This window comes from Triplophysa dalaica, chromosome 4 (assembly GCF_015846415.1).
Source record: "Triplophysa dalaica isolate WHDGS20190420 chromosome 4, ASM1584641v1, whole genome shotgun sequence".
Lineage (NCBI taxonomy): Eukaryota > Metazoa > Chordata > Actinopteri > Cypriniformes > Nemacheilidae > Triplophysa > Triplophysa dalaica.
In genome coordinates, this window is record NC_079545.1 from 1,212,261 (window position 1) to 1,227,848 (window position 15,588).

Below are 15,588 nucleotides of genomic sequence, written 5' to 3' on the forward strand. Positions count from 1 at the left end.
TTGAAATATTGTAACATGTTTAAACAAGACAATCTGAAGACATCTCACCTCAGATGAGAAGCTGGATTGAAGCAGGTCTTGGTCACGTCGGTGACGCCGGGGTTGCAGCAGTCGCCACTATCATACCCATAGTTCTCGTTGTTGCATTCCGTGTCACAGACGCCGTTGCCCTGTTTATGGTCAGGACAGCGGGTCCTGGGTTTGCAATAACCGGCATCAAAGCCGGTCAGGGTGTGGTTGCACTCCGGGTCACAATCTTCATCGCCCACCTTGCTGATGTCGCAGTTGGCGAGCACCAGGCGGCTGAACAGAGACGTGTTGCTCACGTTGTGCACGCTCAGCTCCCAGGTGATGTTGTACATGCTGAAGGCCTCGTTCAGATGCTGATGCTGCAGGTGAATCTGCTGGTCTGTGACCGTGGGTTTGCGCTGAAGATCGTCGAACACGTTGACGACCCGGTACCGCACCGTTTTGGGACGCCGGAAGCTCCAGAAGTGATTGTAGTTGCGCGCCACTGCCGTGTTATCGCACACTGTCTGCCCGCAGGCCGGAGGCTCCAAGGTGGTGTCCAGCGAGCCCAGGCCGGCACGGGGACCCGCGTCTGGCGTCGGGAAACTGCCATCCTTCACCGGGAGCCACTTGCGCGCCGGGTGCTCGAAGGTCTCGCGGATCACCAGGTCAAACAGGTCCTCTGGGTCTTCCCATCTGTGCATGTCCCTGATGATCTGACGCTGAGACGCAGCCTGCTGCCACAGACCCACACGCTCCACCGAGCCTCTGTAGTTATGATTTAAAGCATTTCCACCCACCATCAGTACCTGCCGGTTCAGATCAGATCAATGGGTTACATTTATCAAAATAACTGTGTGTGTGTGTGTGTGTGTGTGTGTGTGTGTGTGTGTGTGTGTGTGTCTGTGTGTTAACATACATTTTTTGGGTTTAATATTTTTTATATTACTTGTACAATTTTGTGGTGTTAATTATTGTGGTATTATTACTTTGAATGTAGCATTAGTGTTTTAGTGTATATTTAGCTCAAGTCAATTTTGAGTTCATATCATAATGACGATATATGGGTATATTGCAAATAAAAAAAGTTCACAAATTGAAAAATGTATTTATCTCTAGCACTACATTCCAGGTCCTTGTCATTTCTGCTTACGAGAAATAATACCAAAATGTGTACAAATATTTCATAGTTTTTTTATGAGTACCATAAATGGTAAGAATGTGATGCTCGTATTCAGCATATTAAACTTTATAAAGAAAAACTAAAAGCGCAACACAACTTTAAAAGAATGTGTTACATTGTATTCTGAGATAGAAGTGTATATTCTGAGCAAAATACGAAATATTATTTTTTTCTATTGGACTTTAAAATGCAGGCACTGTTGAGTACAAAAAAGACTTTAAAATGACACATTTAAAGTCCCAGTGAACCGGAAGTTGCATTATTTTTACTTCCGTATTCTGACACATTTCCGAGTGAAAAGGAATTTCAACTGAGAACATTAGTGGGCGTGGCTTGCGTTTTACTCTGTGAATTGATTGGATGTGAAAAACAGCTCATAGATTTTGAAATGAAACTGGCAGCAGACTGGCGGTTGAAGGGGAGGAGTTAACAGATGATCCGTCCAAGCCGTCTAATTTACGTCATTTGAGATTGATAGTCATTACCGGACTGAAGTGTATTTTCAGATTTGAAGATCATGAGGGCACATGAATTTTAACAAGAAAATGACCCACATTGATAAACTATTTACTGTAGACGCTGCAATATTTCATGAAAAAAAAGAATTGTCTTTTTTTTTGTTCACTGGGACTTTTCTACAGATGGCATGAATCTTGAATGTCCAAAATGTTGCATAGAAAATACTTACAAGAAAAAATCTCAAATATTTCTTCTAGACATCAATGAGATTAAATGTAGAACAAATGGGAACTTTAATTTAAGTCTAAACAAAGAGTCAGAAATGTCATGAGAGTTTGAGAAGAGATGTCAACAATGTGTCAAACTGAGCTCAGGTTTCTCAATCTGCAATCGAAAGTCAATATTATTGACAATATTATAAGATCTCAAATTGAAACCAAACATTTCTGCTCAAATTGGCTCAAATCCAGAATATTTGACCTTTAAACTCCACATTAATTTCATTTGTGTCTGTTTTTCTTAGTAATTTTTTGAGAAACAAGTTGGTTTCTTAAAACAAAAAAAAAGAGATCTCAAATCTCAGATTTTCCTCTGGGTAAATTGTTAAAAGTGAAAAGAATTAAACTTACCTTACACTTTTTAGTTAGAGGGCTGAAGACATCACCTGACTGTTCTCTGCTGACCGCTGTCTGAGCACCATTGACATAAAGCTTCATATAGAGGCCGTTGTAAGTCACGGCCACATGCGCCCACTGGCCGGGTGTGTAGCGGGCGTTCGAGTAAACGGAGGTCACTTTGTGCGCTCGGTCCGTCTTTAGGGAGAAGAACAAACGCGGGTCTCGGTTTCCCTGTTCGCTCACAGCATTGATCCCCAACAGCCATCCGCGATCGCTGGAGGCGTAGAAGCATTTGTCGAAGAGACCTGCGATTGAGGACGCAGAATAAATATGTCAGGTCAAAGTTGTGATATGAGATCAGGTGATTATGTAATCTAAAGGTATATTTGTTCATATTAAGCAGATCAACAGGGCACATCAACATCCGAAAGGCAAGAAAAGCAAACGTTTGCATATGTTAGTCAAGCTTGACTTCTGACAACAGGAATATACTCAGACCCTCCGGGTCAACATTGAACGGTGAAGCTGGTGGGGGACGTAAGAGGGGTCAGCCCTGTTAAACATTATGGGCTAGTCATGACACCATCAGAAATCTCTGCCATCTGTCAACATACGCTCTCAAAGTAAAAGGTGTGCTTAAATGCCTGAAGGGTCTATTATGTAAACAGCTGTCAGAGGTCTGACACGCTCAATTAATCTAACACATTACATTTTTCCAGACGAACCGTGCGGTGCAGTTAAACACACACTCTCTCCAACAACACACACAGACACACACACGCACAGGAATTTGCATACAAACAAAACCGTGCAAAACGTCTCGGGTTCAAAGGAAACTCACTTTACACTTGCCATTTGTCTTTCGTTAGGAAAACATATTCGATACATAATTAAGGGGGAAAAGCCTTTCAGCGTGATGAAAAGCAGAGGTGGAGGCGTTCAGAGCAGTCTCTCCTTCAGAACCAGAGGAAGACAAACATTCAACTAGACAAGCGTGTAAAGACTGCCATCATTTCAAAATCAAACGTTCAATGAAGTGAAATCATGTTCAATGATACTGCACATGACTTAAAATCCATGAAGTTAATTCCTCTATGAAAAAATATTAATTACATCAATACACAGAGAAACACAAGCAGCGTCGTACGTGGAGTTAGAACTGTCTGTTTGTTTTAAAACCTTTCAAAGTGTCTACAGACCTTACAGACAGAAAGACAGAGAGACAAACACACACACACACACAGAATGACACTTGCAGATAGACAGGGAGACAGAGATGAGAGATGCACACATAGAGAAAGACACATACAGACAGACGGGAAGACAGACAAACTGATAGACAGACATGCTGATAGACAGGCAGACGGACAGACTGACTGAAAGACAGACAGAGGGAGATATGCATGCAGATAGACAGACAGACAAACAGACATATGCAGATAGACAGACAGACAGACAGACAGACAGATGTAGACAGACAGATATATGCGACAGACAGACAGACACAGGGAGACATGCATGCAGACAGACGGACGGGCAGTCAGACACGGGGAGACATGTATGCAGAAAGAAAGATAGACAGATGCAGACATAAAGACAGACAGGAGAAGACGTGCATGCATACAGAGAGAGGGGGACAGACATGTAGACAGACACATGCAGATAGACAGACAGACAGACAGACACAGGAAGACATACATGCAGACAGAAGGACAGAAAGAGGGAGACAGACAAACACATGCAGACAGACAGAGGGAGACATGCAGATAGACAGACAGACAGACACAGGAAGACATACATGCAGACAGACAGACAGACAGACACCTGCAAACAAACAGACAGACAGAGGGAGACAGACAAACACATGCAGACAGACAGAGGGAGACATGCAGACAGACAGAAGCAGACAGGAAGACAGATAGCAGGAGATATGCATGCAAACAAAAATGCAAACAGACGGACAGACAAACAGACACACGGAAAGAGCGACAGATAGAGAGAGTAAGACATGCATTCAGACAGACACATGCAGAGAGACAGACAGACAGACAGACAGACAGACAGACAGACAGACAGAGGGAGACAGACACATGCAGAGAGACGGACGGACGGACGGACAGACAGACAGACAGATGGACTGACTGATGGACGGACAGACATACAGACACGCGATAGACAGACAGATAGAGAGAGTGAGACATGCATCCAGACAGACACATGCAGACAAAAGCAGACAGTCGGACGAACGGACAGACAGACACGTAGATTGACAGACAGACAGATAAAGAGAGAGAGACATGCAAACAGACATTCAGACGCAAATAGAGTTGTTTATAGACAGACACCTACACTCACAGAAACACAAACAGTCAGGCAGACAGGCAGTTGCTCATGTTTTGTCAGGATTTGTTGGATAAATCCTTTTTTTCTGGCCTCTACTTTAAGTGCCTCCTTAAACCCAAACACGCTTTGATGTTTCATAACAGGTCAAACTGGCATAGTATCAGACATCAGATCTGCTGTCTCAGTGGGTTCCTATCTCAGCGTTATGGAAGACGAGTGTCAGATAAGCACTTTCTGCTGCTCCAGACGCACGAGCAGATGGAAAGTGCAAATCATCTCATCAGGTTTGCTCGAAATCACAAGACAATGTGGTTTTTCCTGTATCGTTTCCAATGCTCGAAGTCAACAATCTACAGCAACACCGATGAAATCATCGCTCGAAATAATATTCATAAACTATAGAGCGCTCGTCCAAATCCGGCCGTCTGAGACTGCGCTGTTCAGGGTGCTGAATTTACTCTCACTGGCAGGACATGTTACATTTTCTTTGTGTTTTCCCTCTTTTGTCAAAGGCAATATAATCCGATATACGTTTTAAACCATACTATATAACCCCACGGTATTATGGAATGAAAACATGACACCACACCAAGACAAAAACATCATTTGCCGTGCAAAAACAACAATGTTGATGACAAACAAATGCTGGAAAATAAACACCGGCCTCCCTCAAAACAACACAACTGCCGTATGTTTCCATTCTTAGATTTAAAAGATTAAGCATGAGCACATCTGCCAAAGTGCCCTTCAATCACTTCAGAATGTTTTTAATACCACACAGCAGAGCAAACACTACAGATCAAATCCACAGAATTCAGACAGGGGGCAAATATCTGGAGCCAAAGTTTATACAGATGTCTCGGAAAATGATGCAAACGTCAATATATTTTAAAGGAATTGCCTCAGGAGAACCCAATGCACTTAAAAGCCATACTGTACCACAAGCACACTATCAATGATCTAATCAAATTTCACATCACACATGATTTTTAAGAGATTCTGATATTTCATTAAAGTGGGGTTCAAACGTCAGACATGATTTGCAATTTTCTAATCTCAGCAAAATATTATTAAATTACAAGCATGTATTCTCAGCTTGACATCATGACTTTTGGACTCCACTGCACATGTTGATGCTGTATAAATTCTCTCATTACGCAGGGATTTATAGATCTACTGCATGAGATGTAAAAGCCTTTTTTTCAGGCATTCATGCAAACTCACCAGCTAACCCACTGCAAGCCTGAAACAGATGATGTCATCGCTGTGGTGGGAAGCTGGATGGGGGTGCACTGGCATCGGATGTAAATCAGTAGTGGAAGTTCTGCGTGACTGCGTAAAAAGCAAACGTCTCACAGGCGGAATATTTCGTGCCGTTTGCGCTCTCTGTCGGAGATGGTGTAATGCTTGCTCATTCAAAAACCAACGTGCGCACGGGTATAATTGCAAACTCAGATTCGGTGCTTGCTGACAGAACGCAAACGCAACGCGCGATATATGGTGCTCCGCGGAGTCGATGCGTACGCTTCGAACATCTGCAATATGGAAGCTGCCTCACTTTCCCCCCTTTTCTCCTCCTGCCCGGACGGAGATGTGGTGCGTGTGGGATTTAGGGTCTTTCGGGGATTTGAGGGTCGTGTGGTTTTAGAGAGGGGCGGGTTCGTGTGGCTCTCCAGACGCGCAAAGGCGCGGGGAGGGAAAACCCTAGAAAAGTCAACAGTGCTGTCCGCCTGTTTTATATCTATGTGAGCGGATCAGTTCACGCCGTTCTGACAGTAGAAGACTTTTGGGAAAATAAAGGTGCATAGTACAACAAACCAGAGTTTTATGTGCGACTGAATCAATAAACTGCCCAATGCAAACGTGATGTGTAAGTGCAACTCTGTACTGCCTAAAGCTTTAAGCAGAAATGCAGCAACGTGCGTTTCCGTCATCAATTTTACGCGCCGCGTCTCCACATTACATGCAGCGCGTTTCGTTTAATCGTTTCGATTGCTTCGGGATCAATGTCATGACATTTAAACTTCATTGATCGAGATAATCGATTTTGTACAAGTTATGCACGATTCTCGTGTTGTCAACACCACCCAGTTTAAATGCGTAATTTACATGCACTATTATGGCACAAAACATGCATTCATGCATAAAACTTGAACATAAATCTATCCATACCAGCTATAACGGTGGGGGAGCGCTGACCACCCTCCGGCTTGACCCACATCTGGAGAGTAAAGTTCCCCCTCGGTATCTCCACGCCGGGTTTGAGTCTCAGCTGATCCCCTCTGCCCGTGAAATAAACTGCTTTACCCCGATGGGAGCTCGCGTCCTCCACCGGAGATGAGCGGCGGCGCTGGCGGGGAAGCCGGCGGTCCATCGTGGGGAGAGAGCGCTTGCCCCGGGGCAGCCGGGTGGCACAAGCCCCCGGGAAGACCGCTTTGGCTTCCCTCATCTTCACCAGTTCGCGCTTGGAGCGTGCCTTTCTCCGGACAGTCCCGCAGTCTGATCCCACACACAGGATGAGCAGGACGGCCAGACACTGAAGAAAAGTCCAAACTTTCATTTTATTCAACACTAGAGATGATGATGCCGATGGATAGAATAATGTCCAGGAGAAATGCGCACGTACGCGCTCTTGCACTCCAAAGTCCCCCCACTTGTTGTTGTTGTTTGTCGTCTTATTTCACAATCGCTTGTCAAGCACGAAAGTTCTAGATACACGAACACAAAAAGGCTTTCTTCTGTTTCTAAAGTAGCCTACGTTTCCGAAGGTAAAAGCGAATCGTCAGGTTTGGCTCATTGACGCGATCCGCCGATCGATCGCTAATCGATAATGTTCTTCATTCACAACGAATGCGCTCCCGTCTTCTGTTCAACTCGCGAAACAATGTTTAAGAAAGACGTCCCGTCCAAACATGCCGAGCTGTCACATGTGAGGATGGCACAGTATCAGTGCGTGTGCTGAAGTTGGATGAGATGGTCTGCAGGAGGTTCGGAGGTGTCCAGAGCATCGCGTCTCGTCATGGATGTGCTGTATGAGCGCTGGAGGAGATCCTTTAGTCCTATATGAGTGAGAGTGATCCTCGCACGAGAGCAGAACAGCCCATGTTTCAGTCCTACAAGAGTTTCCCTGCGATCCTCCTATTGTGCTGAGCTGAAGTCACAGGTAAAGCGCGCACGCACATTTCCACGCACACTCCTCCAAGTGCCGGATAGTGTTTCCAGAGTTGAAAACTGCTGTGTGTGTATGTGTATGTGTCCGTGTTTGCGTATCCCTCTAGTGGCTACAATTCAAATAATCTCAATCATTTGAAAGTTTTCAGGCGGAGAGCTCTGCACGGTTGTGCGTGTTTGTGTGTTTTCCTTATCTTTAATGTAAAAACCTCCAAACTCATACATTACACAATAAAACACAAGAAATGTTTCTCTATGCTCATAACGTATAATACACATACTCAAGAGAAAACCGTGACACAAAACAATGAAACATTACGTTCTACTTACAAGCAATTTAGAACTTCACACTGGCCCTCGGCCGGCATGTGTCCCGCTCGAACAGGGAAAGACCTGGAATCTGTGCTATTCTCCATTAAATTGTCCGAGAGTTTATTTCCTCAGTTCTTTGAGGTGGTCCACCTTTGTATGGCAGACCATCTGTGTGGAGCGTGGAGACAGAGCCGCTGTGGAATGCCACAGGATCTTTTGTTCTCTGTTTGTTTGGTGTAAACGAACACGCAGACAGCAGAAAATTGCTACCTACCATAAACCAGGGCCAAACCGAGTTAAATATTTGTCTCGGCTTTGTCACATTGCAGTGGCGAGGGCACATTTTTCCCTTTGTCCAGACAGCACGGAGGAATGACACGGGTCACAGCGGTCACGTCACCCCGACTGACTGAAAGACAGGCTCTCGGAGGAAACTCTCAGAATGTGTGACACTTCATTATTGGATTCATTAAGGTGTCACTGGTGTCACTATTTATCAATTAATTGTGGTAGTAAACCTGTGTGCGAGTGTTTCTTCAGTGGAACACAAAAGAAGATATTTCGAGAAATGTCACAGTCTTTTTTTTGGGTTCAGTGTTGTTTGCTTATCAACATTCCTCAAAATATCTTCTTCCGCGTTCTGCCTGTTGTAAAGGTTTGACATGATGAAATCATTTTGTACTTTTGCGTAAACTGTCCCATTGATGTCTGGATAAATAAAGTAAAGGAAGTCTGTTGGTATTACCAAGAGGACCATTACTGTTTGTGCGATGTTAAATTCTATTCATTATTTGCGAATATTCATTACCGTAATCGGTCCAGATGTCGTACGTTTGATTCTCAGGATTCGTTGCAGCCGATTCCATTAGGACCCTCGGCTGTGCTGGTATTCATGACAGCCGCATCCTTCAGAGAGATGCTAAATGATACGACAGACAGCAGATTGCTTTGTGAAGCGCTTGAAAGCCGACGTCCGAGATGAGTCACACTGCAGCAGAATTAACTTCATTAAGAACAAGTAATAATTAAGTCAAGAGCAGCTTCCTAATGGCCGTTTTGCTTTAAACTTCCCCAAAAATGAAACTTCCTCTCATCATTTACACCCCCGTCACATCCCGTCTCCTTACGTAACAACGTGAGGGTGAAGCACTTTCAACGTTTTCACTTACATCAAACACTCTGAATTGCTCGAGTCAATCTCAACTGTCGCAGCGTGCTTGAAAACATTTACAACCAGTTATTCTTCACTTCAATTCAAGCCACTTTAAACTCTAACGCCACACAAATTCTGTTTTTTTCAGATATCAGAGGGGTTCAAAACGGATGCGCATGGCCATATACAAGAACATTAAACACTGATTGGGCAAAACTCCATAACCCTTAAAAAGAGTCTTGAATTCATCATCAAACCTGTGCCAACAACAAGTGAAGCGAAACTCAGAGAATAACATTCAGAGGAGAATTACATGATAATCCTCCGGACGTCACTCTCTGTGCTGATTTCTGAGACGGCGAAACACTGGAGTTTAATCCATTAATGCACATTAATCTGTCACTTTGGAGCGGCTAAACCCTAAATGCACAGCTCTCCAACTGAAGATCTGAGGATCTGAGGATGAGCCACTGAAGAGAGAGAAAAATATTACACAACAAAATGTTCAAGTGCCATTACACTGCAAAAAATGTCTTCTTACTTAGTCTTTCCGTCTTGTTTTCCAGTAAAAATATGAGATTTCTGTAATTTTGTGCTTAAAACCAGCAAAAAAATCTGCCAATGAGGCAAGAAAAATAATCTTAAATTAAGGTTTACCTTTTTTTTAGTCACTCAATTCAAGACTATTTTTCTTACCACATTGGCAGATTTTTTGCAGCGTAATGGCACTTGAAGATTTTCTTAAATCAAGATTTTGATGTGAAAATATCATGTCCTCCAGGTTCACTGATCAAGTTTTGCCATGTTTTCTGACTGGAATGTACTACATTTTTTCAGATTTCTAGATTTTTATATTTTAAAAGTTGACGCTCAACCTTTAGAAGCTTCACATCAGAATTTAAAGCTTTAAAGGGATAGTTCACCCAAAAATGAGATTTGTTTGCTTGCAAACATTTTCCAAATATCATTGAACTCAGGTTTGTAAATGTAAATGTTGATAGAACTATCTGACTTGGTGAGCTATCCCTTTAAATATTTTTTTTTCTAAAATAATCTAGAATGTTTGGTCAATGTGACTAGAACGTGACATCACAGTTTTCCCCCTCTCATATACGTGCCACCGGATGGGTTTTTCTTGTCATCTCCAGACATGAAAGTGATGTGTCATTCGGGCCGAAAGCCCTTCATAAACCCCCTGACGTCACGAACAGGCGCTTTATTAGAATCACAAGCGCGAGCAGTTGGTGTCTCGACATTCAGTCTAATCTCCAGCACGACACAGAGATGATGCGAAGCCCGTCCGTGTCCTCTGAGCATGATGTCATCCTCCAATCCGGCCAAGATCTCAACGTGAAGTCTTCGACAGACCTTCAAATAACACTGAAGTTAGAAAGGTTTTCCCAATCTCTCTCGGTGTCTCTATCCATCTTGTATCTAAACTGAACCCCACTCTCTTGACCTCTTTAGCGAGAGATGAATGAAATTTGGCAACCTGAAGCACCACCACACGCCGTGACGGCGGTCAAAGATAACACGTGATGTAATGGCGGTTTGCTCTTGTGCATATGGAGGTGGTTAAAGGTCTCATTAGCCGGTTTGTGTTAAGCACTTACAGTGATGTGCTACTATAAAGACACGCAGTGATGAATTGGCAGAACCAAAAGCTTTATAGCATCACCCTGCGGCTACACTGCAGATCTGCTGTCTCAGGACAGTAACACAAACACCCCTGAGAAGTCTGATGCACTTGAGTATTTAAATGAAACCTTTATTTAACCTCGGTGTGATGTCACTTCCTTTAATGTGGCGGCAGGTTCAACTTTCTGTTATGTGGAGCTGTAAAATGTACAAAATCCCAGACACCACACCTGTAATGCATTGGAGCCAATGAAAAGCAATTGTGCCGTCCAATTCAGACGCACATTCAATTTTTGCAATAAACCTCCATGTTGGGTAAAAGGGTCACCAAAGTGTCTTATATCCTTGTAAATCTCAAGCGTTGTAACACAGCACAACTTTAATGTCAATTTTACGTCTGCCCTTAACACTAATACGAACGCTTCAAGGAGCAGAAAGCTTACAGTCTGTGGAAAAGGATCAAAAACAGAATGCCTTTAAAACATTACAGATGTTTTTAATAGCTGCAGAGCAGTTTTCTGATAAGTAAAACGAAGGCAAAATAATGGCTTAATAAGTGTATTTGATCTGACATTTATTCTTCTCATGTGCTTGTAAATCCGTATGTGAGTTTTTTTTACAGTGGAACACGAAAGAAGATATTTTGAGAAATGTGTCAGGGGTTTTGTGTTCATACAATGGAAGTCAATGGGGTTCAGTGTTGTTTGGGTATTGACATTCTTCAAAATATCTAACAGGAGTCAATAAAGATTACAAGTGCCGTCAACTTCCGTCTAGTAACACTTGTCTCATAAACAAACTGGGAGAACGAAAGCAAAATCGAGCTGGATGTCTACAGGCTGTGATGTCCAAAGCGGCATATCTGTCCTGAGAGCTGTGGCGAATTATAAGTGAAGTTAGTTTGGCTTCAAATAAATTTGATTTCACACAAAATCTTCTGAATGACTTTCTGGGGCTGAGGTTGTGAGATGATATGTTTTGGTGATGTAACAGGTCACGAGCCGCTCTGAATTATGAAACCGCTCTCAAAACCATGTTTTCGAAAACATATGAAGAGTTTGGTTCCAAAATGAGATAAATCATGTTTTTTATTATGTTATAATGTTTTTCGTTTGTTGTATTCTTATGGCTTCAATCAAAACAAACCAACCGCTGCTTCATTGCTTTTAATTGGAACCCACAATAAAAAGACATGATTTTCAACATTTTGGAACCAAACTCTTCAAATTTACATTAAGACCAAACATTACCTCCGTAAATCACAAATAACTTCTGGCCCAAAGAACAGAGCAACAGATTTAAACGCCTGCAGACAAAAGTCCATCATACTGAAAACACATGAAATTTCTTCCATTCTGAAACGACAGTGATGACAGGTGAAAAATTCAGAAGCGAGACGTTTCCAATACTTCATTCCACTCCTGCTTTACAAATGATGTCAGAGAAAACAAATGTCCTGTGATCTCCTGCCACTTTCTCAGTACCTTGCCAACACACAATGTGATCTCCATCCCGGCTACATTCATGAACCATTCGACCTTTCCAAAGAATGCTTCCTTCATGTTGACCTCCAAAGACAGAAATAATCAGGCCGGTGTTTGTCGTGTGTGTTGTTTTTGAGCTTATGGGTATGAGTTAAACAGTCTTGACAGCCGAGGGTGGTTGGACATCTCAATCCTGCACAGTTTATTAAAGACATCACGATCACAACAGCTGATTTCTACAAGCATGATGCAACTCATCCAGAATCCCCATTAAATACAATTAGCAAGCGTTCATCAGTTGTATAAAAGTGCTGTTTTTATCACTAATGGGCAATACTGAACTCCAAAAAGTACACAAAACTGTGTGTAATCTTCACTGGGCGTCTCCCGCCCAGTATGCTCATTTTAAGTCAACTCTGTTTGTACAATGTGAACCAAAACACAGGGCTGAATTCAGCCCGACAGCCAAACATCACGTTTATCTTATTGTCCTGGTGGAGTATAATACATGAAAGTATAAAATCATAGCAGAATATTTACAATTTTGTATGGTACAAACACACATTTTCTTTTAAAATAGGAGCTGAAAATAACCGTCACGATATATCCACATTCCTTTTCGGTGCAGAATCAGACTGAAAAAGAGAAGAAGCAATAAAGACGGCTAGTCTTCTGTTTCCTGTTTTCAACAAACAGCTGGACAGAGAAAAATTGAAACACATGTTTGACAGCTCATGAGAGAGATCAACTACAAAGATTCGACTGCCACCTGCTGTCTACTGAGCTTACTGCATTAAATGCACATCCGGTCTTCTCTCTTCTGCTGCCCGTGCCTTAGGATTTTATTGACCAAAAAATTACAAATACCATTATCGGCATTACATTTACATTTAGTCATTTGGCAGACGCTTTTATCCAAAGTGACTTACAGTGCACTTATTACAGGGACAATCCCTCTGGAGCAACATGGAGTAAAGTGTCTTGCTCAAGGACACACTGGTGGTGGCTGCTGGGATCGAACCAGCAACCTTTGAAAAGTACATTACATTAAAAGTACAAAATGCTTATAGTGATTAGACGATGTAATGTTCGTTTTCAAGAAACTGGACCTGAAACGTTCACTTCACTCATGTTAAGCCATTTTAAAAGGTTACTTGTAAACTTTATTATTTTTTTAGCTGCATTAAATGCACAGTTTCACATTCAGGTGGACTCCACCCACCGTCTACTCCAGCCAATCAGTTGATAACCTATGTTTTGCAGACCAATTAACTAATCACATTTCCTTTATAACGAGGCCGGTGTTCTGATGGGCGGCATTAATGGACAGAACACCGGGACGTTTTTAAACAATTTTGACGTTTTGAAATAATCAGTAGCTCCACACTGCAGATCGCGAAACACAGGGGCAGGGTTTGATCCAAATCCAGTCTCCTCCCATTGCATTGTGATTAGTTGACAATGGATCCAGTCTCCTCCCCACTGCGCCTGGATTGGTCGACAGATTTCTGAGAGCAGTTATGCCACAACACACGTGATACTCATGTTTGCTCTGACGTTTCCGCATTAAGTCGTAACCAAGGTTATTAATTTGACAGAAAACCAAACTTGCTGAAGACCAACTTTATTTATAAACGTGTTTTGAATAACATATTTTATTAGATTTAGGGTACTTTTAATAACGTATTTTATTTTAGGTTTAGGGTTTCACTAAAATATTGTTCGATTGATAAGACTTAAGAGCAAACTCAATTTAACTCTCCAAATTGCGGCTATGAGTATATAAAGTGGGAGGAGTCGGATCTGGATCCAATCACGCATCCTGGATGTCGTGTTCTGCAGTGAGGACCGTCTCGAAATAATAAGAACGAGTTCCTCCACAACGTTATGACACGAGCCACTGTCATTAAACATATTTTTTAAATTCTTCAAACTTTTATAATGATAGTAAAAGCATTCACTGTAAAGAATCAACTCTGTCAACAAACAAGCTAAGGTCAAACACATGATGAAAGCGTTTGACTTTTATCACCCAATTAAAACGATTCTAACGAAAACGTTAACCGTGGCTTACCATACAGAGTGTCGTCACACACAAACGCGTTTTCATGAGGTGAGCGTGCGCGCTTTATATCAACGGAACTCCAGCGTCGATGTGCATTGTGGGATTGATTCGCATCTTCCCTCAAAACGTGCTGTAAAACTGGGTAATGGTATGTTTGGTTTGTATTCTGAGCTCATCGGCATGTTGGTAGATTTATTGATTGGGTTTTTACCACAGATCGTCCCCGCCCAGATCGTGATATGTGATATGTCGAAGCGAGAACCGACTGACGGTCGCCCGTTTGTGTCTGTGCATGTTTTGCAGAAAGATTAGACATAGTATAAAATACACAAGTGCACTGGAACTAAACACGAATGCAAAGTTAAATTTGTGATTTTCTCCCTTTACATCTTACTCTGTTTATTTGTATTTATTCTATTTGTTTATACATTTTATATGACTTTCTGCTTTTATCTTGGAACAAACACACACGTGTTAATGAACATGTTTTACTGTACTTGTGAGGACATTACATTACTTCAATTGATTTAATATCAGGCCAAGGATATATTTTATTTACTAACCCTAAACATCACACAAACATGTGAAAAAAACATGATTAATGAGCCTTTTTATTTAATGAGGACCTGTATTATGACCATTGGGAACTCACAAATAGCTAAACCAGGAACACACACACAATAAATTGACAAATTGACAAATATTAAATTAGATCATTTGAAAATTCTGTCATTCTATTTTAGAATTTTCCGGTTTTGTCAATAATTAGTTTAATTTCTATATTGTTTTTCTCATGATTCTAATTTCCGTTGAATGTTAACTTTTATTGTGTGTTTCTACAAGCTTCATTCTTACTCATGTCTTGCTCTTAAGAACAAGAGATGGATTATGACTTCAAAGGGCCCCGGGGCCAGTTACCTCAAAGGGGCCCCCCTTCAACTGTTTTTCCTGTTCTTTCCCTTAGCTGCACATTCACAGTTATAGAAAGTGAAGATGATCGTAAATATTCAAAGCATTATCGCTCTGCGTCAAATGCATGCACTTTATGCATAAAATAATGGTCACACTTTATTTTAAGGTCTAATTCTCAGTATTAATAAACCATTAACTAAGACTTTTGCCTCTGTAAACTTCTAATTTGTAACTTATTAATA

The 15,588-nt window shown here is 41.9% G+C and overlaps 1 protein-coding gene across 2 annotated transcripts in view; it reads right to left on the bottom strand.

Annotated features, from left to right (window-relative positions):
• pappaa (pregnancy-associated plasma protein A, pappalysin 1a) overlaps window positions 1–7,795 on the bottom strand; it is a 65,904-nt gene extending 58,109 nt beyond the window's left edge. For both annotated transcript variants that reach the window (XM_056747137.1, XM_056747136.1), the window contains exons 1-3: window positions 6,784–7,795; window positions 2,281–2,573; window positions 49–818 (exon numbers count right to left, since the gene is read on the bottom strand). In XM_056747137.1, coding sequence (XP_056603115.1) covers window positions 49–818; window positions 2,281–2,573; window positions 6,784–7,171 — 1,451 coding nt within the window. In that variant the 5' untranslated portion in view covers window positions 7,172–7,795. The remainder of the gene's footprint in view (window positions 1–48; window positions 819–2,280; window positions 2,574–6,783) is intronic.
• Window positions 7,796–15,588: the final 7,793 nt, after the last annotated feature.